Raw genomic sequence first — 14,955 nt, 5'->3', positions numbered from 1 at the left:
GATAGCCTAAAATACCAACACAGAAATATAACACCTCTTATTTACAGTTTTATTTAGCAGTTTCTGGAGGATACTTGATTTTAATTCTACATAATTGTCTCAAGTAGATAGTATTGATGTTTTTGTTCATGTCTTATAGGTTAGCATATTTTTCTTTACTTCCTGTTACAACCTGTATATAACTCTGGAAGTAACATTTTAATTTCATTAGCGAAAAGAGCAGCTGATTCAAAGTCTAGAAAGACCTAGGTTTTGTAGTGACTTTCTCATTGACTTACTCTCTGGCCCCAGGCTAGTACTTAAATTCTTCATACGTTAATTTCTCCTTCTGTAAAATGGAATAATGGCATATGCTAAACAGGAATGTTGTTAAAATAATTAATAGCAAAGGTGTGAATTTTCTTTGAGTTGGATTTTAAAAAGCAAAAACGCATAGTGTATGTACAGACACATTTCTGGACTGGTGCACAAGTATGTCTCATTTTCCGGATTCATGAACTGTGCCATCTACCCTGTATGGGTACCTAAGAATTATTTGGTTTTTTTTGGTTTTTTTTGAGACGTAGTCTCGCTCTGTCGCCCAGGCTGGAGTACAGTGGCCGGATCTCAGCTCACTGCAAGCTCCGCCTCCCGGGTTTACGCCATTCTCCTGCCTCAGCCTCCGGAGTAGCTGGGACTACAGGCGCCCACCACCTCGCCTGGCTAGTTTTTTGTATTTTTTAGTAGAGACGGGGTTTCACCGTGTTAAGCAGGATGGTCTCGATCTCCTGACCTCGTGATCCGCCCGTCTCGGCCTCCCAAAGTGCTGGGATTACAGGCTTGAGCCACCGCGCCCGGCCTGGGTACCTAAGAATTATTAAATGAGTTCTAAATCTCCCAGGCAAGCATTTATTTTGATTATTTTGTTTGTTCTACCATGTTTAGTCTTGTTCTTTCATTTGTTTTACTAACATTTCCTTAGAATTTTCTGTTCTAAAGTACTGAATTAAGCCCTGGGTTTTCCTTCATGGAGTCTGTAGCCATTGAGATACCTGAGGCTGTGACAGGTGGAAAGGCCTTAGAGGACAATGAGACTAGAAAGAAGAGAGAAGCATACAGAACTCACAGGCCCCAATCTCTAGGGGTTTGCAGTTCTGGTTGGATAATGGAGCAATCTCAGCAAGTGTTTTGAATTAAAATATGAATGCAGAAAGGATGCAGAGTGAAGGGACAGTGAGCATCAGGGCAGAGTATTTCTGGCAGATATATAAAAGGGTTTAAGCAACAAATATTTGTAGGAAGAAGTAGAAAAGGACTTCAGAGAGAATAAGAAGTAAAACTCTAGAGCACAAAGCTGTGTAGTGTTGCTGGTACTGCCGTCGTATTACGTTACCATCATAAGTCTCCCTGAAACTAAAAGACAAGAAAGCACAGGTCTTCTTAAGAGCGTCTTCTCACAAAGGGATGAGACGTTACCTTTGTTGGTAATGGTGATGCCTGTCTCACTATTAAAAAATACCATACAGTAGAAACAAAATTTGAAGGAATTGGGAGGATGAAGTGGCTCTGTCCAGTTGGGGACATCTGGAAGCCATGAGGTAGATGCATAGGATTATAGCAGAGATAATCATGTGAGAGGCCACAGAAAGAGACTGGCAGGCAAAAGCAAGAAATTGAGTTTGTGTTTAGGGAACAATGAGTGGCTCTTTATGCCCCTGGCAGTGGGATTCACATCTACGAGAAGACAGAGGAGGTAGAGGCAGGAGGATCATTTGAGCCCAGAAATGCAAGGCCAGCCTGGGCAATATGGAATGACCCTGTCTCTACAGAAAAATTAAAAAAAAATTAGCTGGCCATGGTGGCCTGCACCTGTGGTCCCAGATACTCGGGAGGCTGAGGCAGGAGGATTGCTTGAGCCTGGGAGATTGAGGCTGCAGTGAGCCATGATCATGCCGCTACACTCCAGCCTGGATAACAGAGCAAGATCCTGTCTCACCAAAAAAAAAAAAAAAAAACTTCAAAAAAAAAGGAGGTGTCATGTTGAAGGTATTTGAAGAAACCTGTGAGGGGAGTTGTCACAATCCGGGGAATCCAGGTGCTGGTAGCGAGGAATTAAGGAAAACAGATTTTAGAATTTCTTTGGAATTGGCTTCCACAGAACATGGGAATGTAGGGTGCAGAATGTTTTCAGGAGGGCTGTAAAGAAATTAAAATAGGAGGATGGGATAGAGAGGAACAGGGGCTTCCTTAGAGTAGGGGACCTTTCTGAGAGATGACATTTGAATGGAATGTGTCAGTGACAAGCAAGTGTCCCAGGAGAAGGCAGAATCCAGGCAGAGAGAATGGCTGGCACAGAGATCCTACTCAAGGCAGGAGGGACTTTGCAAGCTGTGTTCAAAGAGCACCAAGGCACCAAGGGCACTGGGCTGAGATAGAGCCTGGAGAATGATAGGGAGGATGGCCAGAGGGCAGGCTAGAGGGAGGTGGCCAGATATAGGGCCTCAGAGTCTTGGGAAAAGATTTGGATTTTATTAAAATGAGTTTGATAACCATTGGAAGGCTTTAAGGGACATACCTATTTAACTGTTTCAAAATAGATGATTCTGGCAGTTCTAAACAATGCATTTTAGGAAGCTACCCTAGTCTGTTAAGGCTGCAATAACAAAATATTGTAGACTGGGTGAGTTATAGTGTTCTGGGTGCTGGAAGTCCAAGCTCAAGGTGCAGGCTGATTGGCATCTAGTGAGGACCAATTTCCTGGTTCATAAATAGCGCTTTCTCCCTGTGTCCTCACACAGAAGGGTGAGCCCACCTCTCTATGGTCTATTTTATAAGGGCACTAATTCAGACCTGAGGACCCTGCCCTTGTGATCTAATCACTAGTGATTAGGTTTCAACATAGGAATTTGAGGGGAAGGAGACACAAGCATTCAGACCATAGCAGGAGGCAAGAGTGATGTTAAGGCCAACAGGTAGAAAGAAGGTCATTGTGGATGTTCACGTGAGATAGAGTGTTGAGAAATGGACGACATTTCAGAATGACTGATTTAACATAGATAGCTATGTGTGCTAGAATAATTCTTTTCAGTACTTTACTAATATAGTCATTAAGTAGATTTTGAAATGTGGCTGAAATGGGACAGGATGTTGGCTCAGCTATAAATACCCAAAATTGAGATTTCTTACACAATGTTACACAATGTGATGCAGTTTCCTGAATCTTTTTGTTTTGTTTATATTTCAGCTTAAACTCTGAACCTCACTTTTCCCATCTGTAAAATAAGGATCATATCCATGCATTGCCAGGTGGTTTTAAGAAGCAGATGACACAGAGCTTGTTTTATAAGAGAATTTTGGCAAAACAATTCCTGTTCCATGCCTGGGGAAATACCGCAATAGAAACTTCGTTTTTTGTAGCTCTAAACAAAATTATTTCATTTTCAACCTTATATATTAAGAAAAATATGACTATTCTGATGCTCATTCTTAGTGCTATTTGATGGCCTTTCCAGTTTTTTTGTCACCCATTTTTCTGATTCATAAGAAAGTGACGTCTTTTTCTTCCTTTTGCTGATGAGGAAGCTAATTTCTAAGGAAATTAATTGAGGTGGTCAAGGGCACCAGGTGAGCCTTTGTTAAAGGTAAAACTAGCATCTATATAAAGATACAGCTCAGTAATGCATTATCTGTCCGTTCATGTTTTACAACTGGAATCACTAATCAGAGACCTGAATCATTACTCTTCCATGACTGCTCCAGAGATTCGATTCTCCCAATTCTGTGTTAGTTACACGTGCTCTCCCTTGTGTATTGCCTCTTAGTTTTGAATTGTTGCTTAGTTCCACTGTACCGTTGTCAAGTCCTATTTATCTCTAAAAGCTAATAGCTTCCAGAAAGAGCTAGGAGGCCAGGTCTAGGCATTGAAAGAGTTGTATATGTCTTCCTACTGTGGATTAGTTGAAAGAGACAACTCATGGGAAAACAAACTTTTTCTAGTATTTTAATTTTACTTTGCACTATAGTAATTTTTTTTTAACCACTTTTCATTTATTTATTTATTTACAGAAAGGTCTTACTCTGTCACCCAGACTGGAGTGCAGTGGCACAGTCATAACTCACTATAGCCTCTAACTCCCAGGCTCCAGTGATCCTCCCACTGCAGCCTCTGGAGTAGCTGGAACTACAGGCACATGCCACCATGTCCAGCTAATTTTTTTTTTTTTTTAAATAGAGGCATGGTTGTGCCACGTTTTCCAGGCTGGTCTTGAACTCCTGGGCTCAAGTGATCCACCTGCCTCAGCCTCCCAAAGTGCTGGGATTACAGGCGTAAGCCACCATGCCTGACCTTTCTTCAGAATTTTAGATCATTGTACCAAATGTCAAAAACACTAGTGCTGGTAGTATTTAGTCAAGTTCTGAGCAATTTTTTAAAAAATTACGAATATAAAAAAGCTTAATAAAATACTAGCATGTACTTGACATAACATGCTATTCTAGTAAGTCTTAATAATGATCTATAAAATGTTAACACTTTTTTTCATATTTCCTTATAATAAAATTGGACAGATACATTTTCCTTTTTTCTCAGAAAAAGTAATAATGAGCCTAGTGCTCTAACACCTGGGAGAAAAATAGATAAACGTGACCAAACACAAGTCTCTGAGATGATAGTCCTTGCCAAGTGTGTGCTGATGGGAAACTGGCTTCCTTTGAATGTGGAAGGAGAGGTGTATCCCATGTAAGGGGAACACCATTGTGATTTTGAAAATTGTACCATGCATCTTCTTGTTGGCATCTGCCCAATTTCTAGCAATATTTCATTAACATTTCTTTTGTGAGTTTTTGTAAAGCACATCTTGAACTTTTAAACCTTTAAGTAAATAAGAATTCTAAGTGTATGAAATTCTTTGATTAGGGAAGTGAACGCCCAGAAGTGCATACAATTTCTTGAAACACTTTTATACTCTGTTAAAGTTTGTTGTAGAAAATCCTTGTTTAACATATACACCAAAGACATTCTAAGCTTAATTTCAAAAAGATTAAATGCCGAAGAGCAGAAAATTCTTAAAAACAACCACTTCTCACTTGTCACCTTGTTGTTGTTTTTTTTTTTTTTTTTTTTGAGACGGAGTCTTGCTCTGTCGCCCGGTCTGGAGTGCAGTGGCCGGATCTCAGCTCACTGCAAGCTCCGCCTCCCGGGTTCACGCCATTCTCCTGCCTCAGCCTCCCGAGTAGCTGGTACCACAGGCGCCCGCCACCTCGCCCGGCTAGTTTTTTGTATTTTTAGTAGAGACGGGGTTTCACCGTGTTAGCCAGGATGGTCTCGATCTCCTGACCTCGTGATCCGCCTGTCTCGGCCTCCCAAAGTGCTGGGATTACAGGCTTGAGCCACCGCGCCCGGCCTACCTTGTTGTTAACATTGACAATTTCACATGGAAATGTCACATTTCAGTTTTCAAAGTCATTTGACTCTTTCACTTTAAGTCAAACAGTAAATGTGACTGAACCTTCAATATTTTAATTAAAACAATTTTATGTATTTGTCTTTTCTCATCTTTTTATACCTCATTCTTAGATTTTTAGATAATTCTGAAATCACTTCCATTGGTACTCACATGTAACTCAAGTTTGAAATATGGAAATAGTTATTGGGGTGATGTGTGTGTGTGTATATGTACCTTTTGTGTGCCAGAAAATAATCAGGCAAAGTGATTTTAAGATAGTAATCTTTAGCAAAAGCAATAATTTTTTTTTCTTCCTCTGAAGAGTTCAGCAGATCTAGACTTGAAAGTGTGCTGACTTAAGTATTTCTTATACAGTTCAAGTGAAATTGAGAATTATTTCTGTTCACTTGAGCAGGATGGCTAAGGAGGGCGTTTTCTTTTAAAGAAAGATGACCATTATGTCTTACAATGTAAAATTTACTTTGATATTTCTTTTTTAGTATTCTTGGCAGAGAAATTTATAGGCTGGTATTCTTCTCTCGTATTGTCCCTCTTTATATTATTTAATTGTGCTTTTTATTTTACTTGAAATTAGAGGCATATAGATTGCCAAGACAGCTTTATGCTGAATAAATTCATGTCTTTGGAGGAGGCATATGCAGCTTGACTGAGAGAAAATAAGCAAAGATGGCTTCTATCATAAATAATTCTGACCCAGTTTCTCAAATCTAGGTAAAGAGACCAACACCCAAATTCTACTCATAAAACCTAAGTAATATACATAGGCTGTGCAGATGTGGAATAAAATGCTAATATAATTGTATGGTTTTTAAAAATTAATTTTTAATCACACGAGTGACATATCTTTGTTTCTCTTGTTAAAACAAAATATACGTGAAACAAATTTTCCTCTGGCTGCCACAGCTCAGTAGGCGTGCCCATCCTGCATAAAACTAGAGCTACACTATATGATTACAATGATTGAATGGCCAAGATCCTAAGAGGAACACCTGCCCACTGTTTCTAAATTTTCCTTGTTTAGGAAAATCTGAACTCCTCAAGGTTAAGGAAGAGGAGACCCACAGGGTTACCCACAAGACTCTGGCCTGTGGTACTACAAGAGAGAGGTAGAGAGGGAAAGAATGTTCTTGTTCAAGAATACACCAAACTTTAATGAGGTTAAGTTGTACAAACTTATGTGGAATTTTATATTAGGAGAAGTTATCTAACTCAATATACACATATATGTATATAAATAGATACATACCTACATGTATATATCAAATAATTCTGTTAGAACCTAATAACTAATAAAACTATTTCTAATTCTTGCTTATATTTGTATTCATCCACTTAATCTATACATTTGATACCTACCATTTGTGCCTACTATATGGTAGGAATTTTTCAGACATTATTTCTAATGTTATCCCTATTTTACTTCTTAGGAAGTTGAGATTCAGAGAAGTAAATCGTGCATCCCAAGCTGCAGTGGTAGTCGGGGAAGGGGATGAGGTTGAACGCTGTTTTTCCATAGGTTCTTTCTTGGTATCATGTTGCCTCAGAGAATCAGTTTCTGGGATGTACAACTAAAATTGTTTAATATCTTTGACCCATTAAATGGCATAAAATTTTAAATTCTCATTCTAATATCATTCTGATTTTCTGAAGATCTTCCTTTGATGATAGAAAAGATACTGTCTAAATGTTTAACCACACATACTAAGTGGGTTCTGACCAATCACAGTGGGCTCCACTTGTATGTCCAACAGTTGAACCTCAACTCAGGTTGAAGGCCTCATGAAGCCTAATTAATAGCAATATAAACCGGTTTAAACGCTTTTGGCCAGTTAATATATTTTTTAAAAAGCACCACAACGTTGTTCTCAAAATCTTTTTCTTAATCTGGTATTAGCCATAGTTAGAACATTCTGGTTTTAAGCTCTCAAGTAGTTTCTGGGGTTTGTTTTTATTGAGTCATTGAAAAATTAAAGTAAATGAACCTACAGAATTTCTTGACTGAGAATCTGCCCTGTTTTTCCCTTTTTCTAGGTCTATTATTAGCAGAAGATTTTTCTGCATAGTTGGCACGCTGTACCTGTATCGGTGTATTACAATGTATGTAACTACACTCCCAGTACCTGGTATGCATTTCAACTGTTCTCCGAAGGTAAACTATTCCTTGCTGTAATTTCCCTTTCTGTTTGTTTCTCGTCTTGCCCTGGGGTTCTTTGAGTGAGGTTGCAGGAAAACATTTCTCCAGAATACAGTGGAGTCCCTCCTCCATCTGAGAATGTTACTAAATGATATGGCCAGGCAGCCCCACCCTTCCCAGAATCTCTAAGCCCTGCCAGTGCCTCCCAACTGAGGAAATATGTGGTCTAGTTTATGTGTTGGAAGCAGTTAAGCTTGCTTGGTTCCTTGGTTTCCTGCCAAATTTTTAAAATATCACTCATTTCTTTGACACGCATCCAGAAGCTTTTATATGCTTCCTGTCTCTCAGAGGGAGAGCTCAATTTCAAGTGATATTTTTTCCATTTTCCTTCTATTAATCCCTACAGCAGAGCCAGGAAGAGAAAGTATTCCTATCTCCTTGCAGTCCTCAACCAAGCCAAATAAGATCACTTTTCTCTGGGGTAATATATTTGCATTATTGATTTTCTCTAGTAACAAAGAAGTCTTTTTAAAAATAAACTTTATTCCTCTCTTATTATCTCTACCTTTCCATCAGATTCACATGACCCTCTTCACCTCCTAACTTTTACCTTGGAAGAATTTTTAACTAGGGTGATCATTGGAACTCTATGAAATAACTAGCAGAAGATTGTATTGTTAAAATATTTATGTACATTAAAGCTCTTTAATGCATTTTTTTAAAAGCGGCTAATTTCTCTCCTTGATTTTTGGTGGGAGAAAATGTATATTTTCTGATGTATTTGAGATCATTTCTTTGCATTACACCTGTGTGGGTGAAATAGCCAAACACATTCAGTCTCATTGCTTTGTACTTCTGTTCCTCCCAGAAGAGATGTTCTCTTCAATAGCACCTTTGGAAAGAGAGCTGAAGAATTCACTCTGGATTTTTAATTTGATCATATGCAATTTTGGATCTCTTTAATTTGTGTGTCTCCTGTGACTCCTTTCTTTCCTAAACTTACATATGTGCCTACAGAGATAACTCATTTCTTACTTAACTTTTTTCTTTTTTTTTTTTTTTGGCTATACACTACTTCCTTAGCTCCAGAAAAGCTGTCATACAAAAGGAATGTTCTCAACATTCCACTCTTCTCTATCAGCCATCCTGCCTCCCTGCACTCTCCTTCTTGCGGTTTCTTTTGCCCTTCCAAAGAAGCCAGCTTCACGTTGTTTTTATTGTCTGCAAAAGCTCTCAAGCACTCACCTGTAGCTCCTGGGTTATAGGGAATATCTTGTTGTCATTGAAAATCCAAGGATGTGGACTCTTGCTGGGAGCCTGGCTTGATAAGCAGCATGTTCTCAGCAGTAAACTGATAGTTTAGGATATTCACCTAAGTTTAATTCAACTCCTTAAAATGTCTGTGCATTGGGAAATTTTGCTACCAAGGGGTAGGTGGATGTAGGTTCTGGCCAAGCACGTGTTGAAGATGGATCCAGTATTTTTTTTTTTTTTTTCCTTTTTCTTTTTCTTTTTTTTTCCTTTTTCTTTTTTTATTTTTTATTATACTTTAAGTTCTAGGGTACATGTGCATAACGTTTATATCATGTATAACTCCCCAGTGCAATCCCTCCCTCCTCCCCCCTCCCCATGATAGGCCCCAGTGTGTGATGTTCCCCTTCCCGAGTCCAAGTGATCTCATTGTTCAGTTCCCACCTATGAGTGAGAACATGCGGTGTTTGGGTTTCTCTTCTTGTGATAGTTTGCTAAGAATGATGGTTTCCAGCTGCATCCATGTCCCTACAAAGGACGCAAACTCATCCTTTTTGATGGCTGCATAGTATTCCATGGTGTATATGTGCCACATTTTCTTAATCCAGTCTGTCACAGATGGACATTTGGGTTGATTCCAAGTCTTTGCTATTGTGAATAGTGCCGCAATAAACATACGTGTGCATGTGTCTTTGTAGTAGAGTAATTTATAATCCTTTGGGTATATACCCAGTAGTGGGATGGCTGGGTCATATGGTACATCTAGTTCTAGAAGATGGATCCAGTATTGAAGGGCCGTACCATGTAGCCTTTCTCCCTACTGTGGTTCTAAACTTGTTTCTTCTTGAGGACTACTGTAGCTCCACCAGTTGCTGGCAAGCCCATACTTGGTGAGCCATGGGTTCTTACAGAGTCAGCTTGAGTCATCAACATATCTAACCAAGATTCTTTGCCTAAGAATAGCTTGTGAGTTTTCTTTGTAAACACAGAAGCAGCAGCGGGAACTGTGCACAAAAGCCAAACTCAAGCATGTTGCTCATTTATTGTATTGCCAGAAATCCCAACTAGGGCCATCATTCATTCTATGAGGATCTTCTGGAAACTAGAATCTTAAACAGTAGGAGGTGAAATATTAGCACACCTTAGAAAAAAGTACTAGTTAAAACTCATTAAATCTAATTGCTTATTTTGTAGAATAAGACTCTTGGAAGAAAGGATTTAGAAAACACTTTTTTATTCTGAAAATTTTCACATGTATCCCAACTGGTATAAGGAACTCCCAAAAACCCAACACTCAGATTCAATAATTATCAGGATTTTCGACATTTGTTTCCTCTCTTTTTTCTTTTTGAAGTATTTAAAGCAACTCCCAGGTAATGTCATTTCACCTCCACATACTTTAGTATGCATCTAAAAACTGTGGACATTTTAGTACAAAATCATAATGCTATTGGTGTTCAACAAAATTAATAGTAATTCTGTGATATCAGCAATTACAAATTGATGGAATATCTTGATTGTCTTAAAATGCTTTTCCTTTTTTTACAGTTGGTTTGTATAAATTAGGGTCCAAAATCTTTATATTACATTTACTTGTTCTGTCTTTTAAGTCGATAATTCTAGAGCAGTCCTTTCTTCCTTTCCCCTCTGCCAGTAGCCTGTAGACATTAGATTAATTGTCCTATAGGATATCCCACTTTCTGGATTTATCCGTTTGTTTGTGGTGTCAAGTGACTTGTGTCACTCTATGTTTCCTCTGAATAGAAAGTTGGCTCTGCAGACTTAATTAGATTCAATTTAAGCTTGTTAACAGAACACTTGCCAGGTGGAACAGAAAGATTTCTGAAGCTAGGCACAAGAATTGGGAAAGGCTTCCAAGGCTTGGTGCTGCCTCTTGGATGGCAGATCAAGCTTAAGAAATTAAGTGGTCAGGCAAGGGCTAGAATCCTCCACTGAGAACGAGTATCTGAAGAGAGAAAAGGGTGACACTGGAGAGAAGCCTCGGAGGACAACTTTGCCTACTTTAGAATCATACCTAGGGCTGAGGGAATCAGAAGTGAGAGGAACCTTATTAAAAGTTACTCAGGCCAAAGTTCCATTTGATGTCTGAACATCATCGCCACTGAATCTTCAATCTGTCTCTGAACCATTGTACAGAGAGGGAACTTATTGCCCCTGTAAAAATACAAATTTACCTAATAGTAAAAGGAACACTGAAGTCAAGGTTAAGACAGTCTTACACAACCACTTACTAGCATTCGGCAAGTCATTTAACTTTTCAGAGCCTCAGTTCCCTCCCTAAATGGCAAAGCAGAGCTAATGATGCTTTTTGAAATCTGTCTTAAGGAGTTATAGGTGTGAAAGGAGACAGTTTCTAGGGGCTGTGTCAGTGTAACGTGCTCTACAGAAGTAAGAAGAGGACTTGGTATTGTCATCATGCTTCAATCCCTAGACTCTTATTCATCCAGTGAGAACTAACCTAACAAACATACATTAAGGACCTACTGTGCTTTGGGTGCTAGAGCATGAGGCATGAGTAAGGTAAATATAGTTCCTACCTTTGTGGAAAACACCTTAGAATCTGTTACTTTAAATTTGTAACTTATGTAGTAAATGTGTAAAATGCTGTAATAAGGGCCTCAAGCTAAGCTACTGGCCCTAAGGATGGATGGAAAGGAAGAAACAGACTTGAGCAATATTTAAGAGACCAAATCAATACAACTTGATAGTAGATTTCATGCAGGGAATGAGAATAGGGAAAGATTTCAAGGACTGGATTTTACCACTGGTATAATGACATGGTATAGAGGAAACGAGAGTTAATGACTTGGATTAAACACAGAGTTTAAAGTATCTGTGAGATGTCTAAGTGGTGGTGTTGAGGATAGTTAGCAATATAGTCTAAAGCTAAGGGAAATATCAGGGCTGGAAAATAAGTATTTGTGAATCATCATATTTTGGATGGTGGTTAAAGCTGTGGATATGGATGAGAAGGCCCGGAGATAAGACACAGAAAGCACAATGCTTCCAGAATTGGATATTCCATGATTTGAGACACCAATTAAGGCCTGTCACTTGGTGGATACTCTGATGGTTACTCAGTCATCACTAAACTGTAAGGGGGGAGAGCTGAGCTTTAGAATATGACTTCCTGTTTAATACAGTCATATGAACTTAAGCTTTCACTATGCCATTAAAACCCATAATTAGTTTACTTAATGCTTCCCTTAATGCCAGTACTCAAAATATGCAGCTTCTAAGAAAAATGTTCCAACAAGTATACAGTAGTGATTCTAAAAATTGGTCTTACTGTTCATTCACTCGATGGCAGTATACGCTTCACAAAATGTAATCGCTCAGAGAAATAATCATCCTTTGAGATGATCAGTTTGTGAGGAAAAGTGGGCTTCTCATAAATGTTTCTGCAATAATAATAAGCCCCTGGGAAAAGGAAGTTAAAAAGGAAGTGGATGTGTTCAGTTTCTAGATTGCAAATTTCTGGTATATCCCATGGTGGTATACATGTGCGTGGCTTACACTGGAGGCTGGCAAAGTTTTTGATACCTTGATTAGCGCATGTTACTCTCATCATAGCTCCGAAGACCATGTGTTCCATCATGAAAACAACCTCTTCTCATCTTGTTACAACTGTTTATGATACTGGTTTTTTTAGAAAAGGGGCAGAATATTTGAGAATTCTTTGGTGTTCTAAGCTTCCTGTCAGTAAGGTTTTTCCTGTTTTAACAAACTCCTTAAAATTAAAACAAAAACAAAAACAAAAACAGATAAACAGGCAGCCTAATGCTAATAGAAGAGAAGAAATAACTTACACTGTTTTCGACTCTCATTTTAATAATCAGATGAGTTAATCTAATAGTGACTAAACAGTAAAATGAGATGCATGTTTGGGTGTGTTTTGTGGTCTCCATGGTGACCTTAGATTTGAAAAGCTTTGAGAAGAGAGAGATTACATTAAGACAGGGACACTCAGCTGGCTAGTGCATTAATCCAATATGGAGTTTTCAGTGAAATGATTCTCTTGAACTTGAAAAACATGTTTTGCTTTGTTTTGTTTTGTTTTACTTTTTGCCTCAGACGTAAGTGAACACAGCCCACTTTTGGACAGGGTTATGTCTGGGAGGCATCTGAGGTTGATCGCTCAGTGGAACAATATAATACAAATGCAACAGCAGAACAGCCTTCATATTCTTCTCTGCCACTGTCAGCTTTTCTGCAATGCACAGATTCGAAAGATGAAACCACCTCCTTTGACTTGCTGCTGAGCTGTAATGTCACAACCATCAGCCTAACAGGTCCCTGTGCTGGTACAAGTTCAGTCTTAAAAGGCAACAGACTCATTGCTCTTTAGGATGTTACAGCCTTCTTCAGTTCTCTCTTACTTTCCTGGGTAGCAGAGTATTCCAGGTGCCTTCCACACTGACAAAGTTTGATATTCTGATTAGCTCCTGCTAACCTTATCAGTATTTCAGGATATGGCTTGTGTTCCATTACCAAAATAACTTTCTGCCATCCTGTTGGATGGTGTGCAACTTAAATTGTCAGTGCTTGATTTTGCATAATTTTCTGCTTGTCTTCCAGTTTCTGATTGTTATTAAAAATTTCCTTTTCGTTTGTTCTCAATTTTCTTTTTTTTGCTACTTCTTGCATATACTTTCCAGTAACCTTTCACATCCTAAATCTATTCTTTGCTTTTCCTTTTCTCTCATTGCTACTATTCTTTTCCTTTTTCAATAATTAAAGATAGCAATGTACTAAATAATTTCTGTCATTAAGTGAAGTTTTCATTTTAAGTAAACTATAACATTCTTTGTAGATATATTGAAAGACTACAAAAAGAAGAAGGTTTAAAAAACCACTCATGACCCTATCTACTATTAACAATTCAGTATATTAGTTCCTTATCTATGCATTTTTTACATACTTCTGATGGTGCTATCTCTGCATTTGTTATTCATGTCTCCTTATATTTAACATTTGATGTATGAATTTTTACATTATTTTATAAACGCTAGCCTTTCGAAAGGCTTTCTTACTAAAAGGAAGACACCACTTTCCCAGAATGTGAGACAGGCAGATTGTTGATGTGATTTCATTTGATAGTCAAGAAGGTTGCTTATTTCCTGAGCAAACGTTTCTAGAGAACCTGCCTTATGTGGGCATACAGGTAAATTTTGAGGACACACAAAGTATAAGACAAGCGCCTTCTCCCTCTGGGCATCCAGAAGCTGTGAAAGAGACAGTGTAACCCCCAGATCCCCCTCTGACTCCCTGTAGTAGACTTGTGGAGCCAGTTGCCATGGGTGCACAGACACCGGAGGCACCTCTGCTGGGAGCATGAGCTGCCCTGTGGATGTGCCTCTGAGCCCAATCTCGAAGGAGGAATCGGAGTTTGCCAAATGGAAATGGAGGGAGGAAAGGTTTTCCAGGTGGAGGAAACGTGTATGGAAGAGAATTGGGGAATAAGGTGAAGTTAGATGTATCTGGAAATGGGATCTTATGAAGCAAGTGGCCAGAGATGACTCCAGACAGGCAGTCAATCTTGTGGGCAGATTTTAAAGGGCCTTGACACCGAACTAAGGAGTTGCGGCTCTATCTATCGGCAATAGGAAGCCAGGAAAAGTTTTAGCAGGGATATTATTTGATCACATCTGTCTTTAGAAACATCTCTCTCCATTGATAGAGGTAGTAGGGTGTTTGGGAGGAACGGAGGGAAGTAGACTTATATAGTATCAAATTATATGCACCTGTTTTGTGCCAGATATGAATTTAAATGTTGTGTTTTTATTTAATTCTTATAACATTGAGTGGTAGAAAATTGCAGTTAATTCAGAGTTATGTGACCAGCCTAATATCGCATAGGTACTAAATGGCAAAGGCTGAAGACTAGCCAGGTCTCTGTTCTTGGTACTCAAGTGAGGGAGATGGATGATGCTTCTGCATGGATTTCTGAATTAGAGATGAGGAAGGGCAAAGCAGGACATGTTTGGGAGGCATTGGGAAGGTGAAAAAGATGATCCAAATGGCCGAAGCCATCTGGTATGAAGAGGTAACCAGGGTCAGAAAGCTTTTACTGGGGAATTCTAAAAAGCCTCAGAGCTGACCGTG

General features: G+C 38.9%; 1 protein-coding gene across 6 annotated transcripts in view; it reads left to right on the top strand.

Moving 5' to 3' along the window:
- The window catches only part of SGMS1 (sphingomyelin synthase 1), a 310,369-nt gene that overhangs the window by 281,064 nt on the left and 14,350 nt on the right, over positions 1–14,955 (top strand). For 5 of the 6 annotated variants that reach the window (XM_033215416.1, XM_033215407.1, XM_033215423.1 and 2 more), the window contains 2 exons: positions 7,476–7,593; positions 7,985–8,059. In XM_033215416.1, coding sequence (XP_033071307.1) covers positions 7,476–7,593; positions 7,985–8,059 — 193 coding nt within the window. The remainder of the gene's footprint in view (positions 1–7,475; positions 7,594–7,984; positions 8,060–14,955) is intronic. The other variant, XM_033215440.1, reaches the window with a different exon arrangement.

This window comes from Trachypithecus francoisi, unplaced genomic scaffold, assembly GCF_009764315.1.
Source record: "Trachypithecus francoisi isolate TF-2019V2 unplaced genomic scaffold, Tfra_2.0 Contig00586, whole genome shotgun sequence".
NCBI classification, from domain to species: Eukaryota; Metazoa; Chordata; class Mammalia; order Primates; family Cercopithecidae; genus Trachypithecus; species Trachypithecus francoisi.
This window is presented reverse-complemented; position numbering and strand designations above follow the sequence as displayed.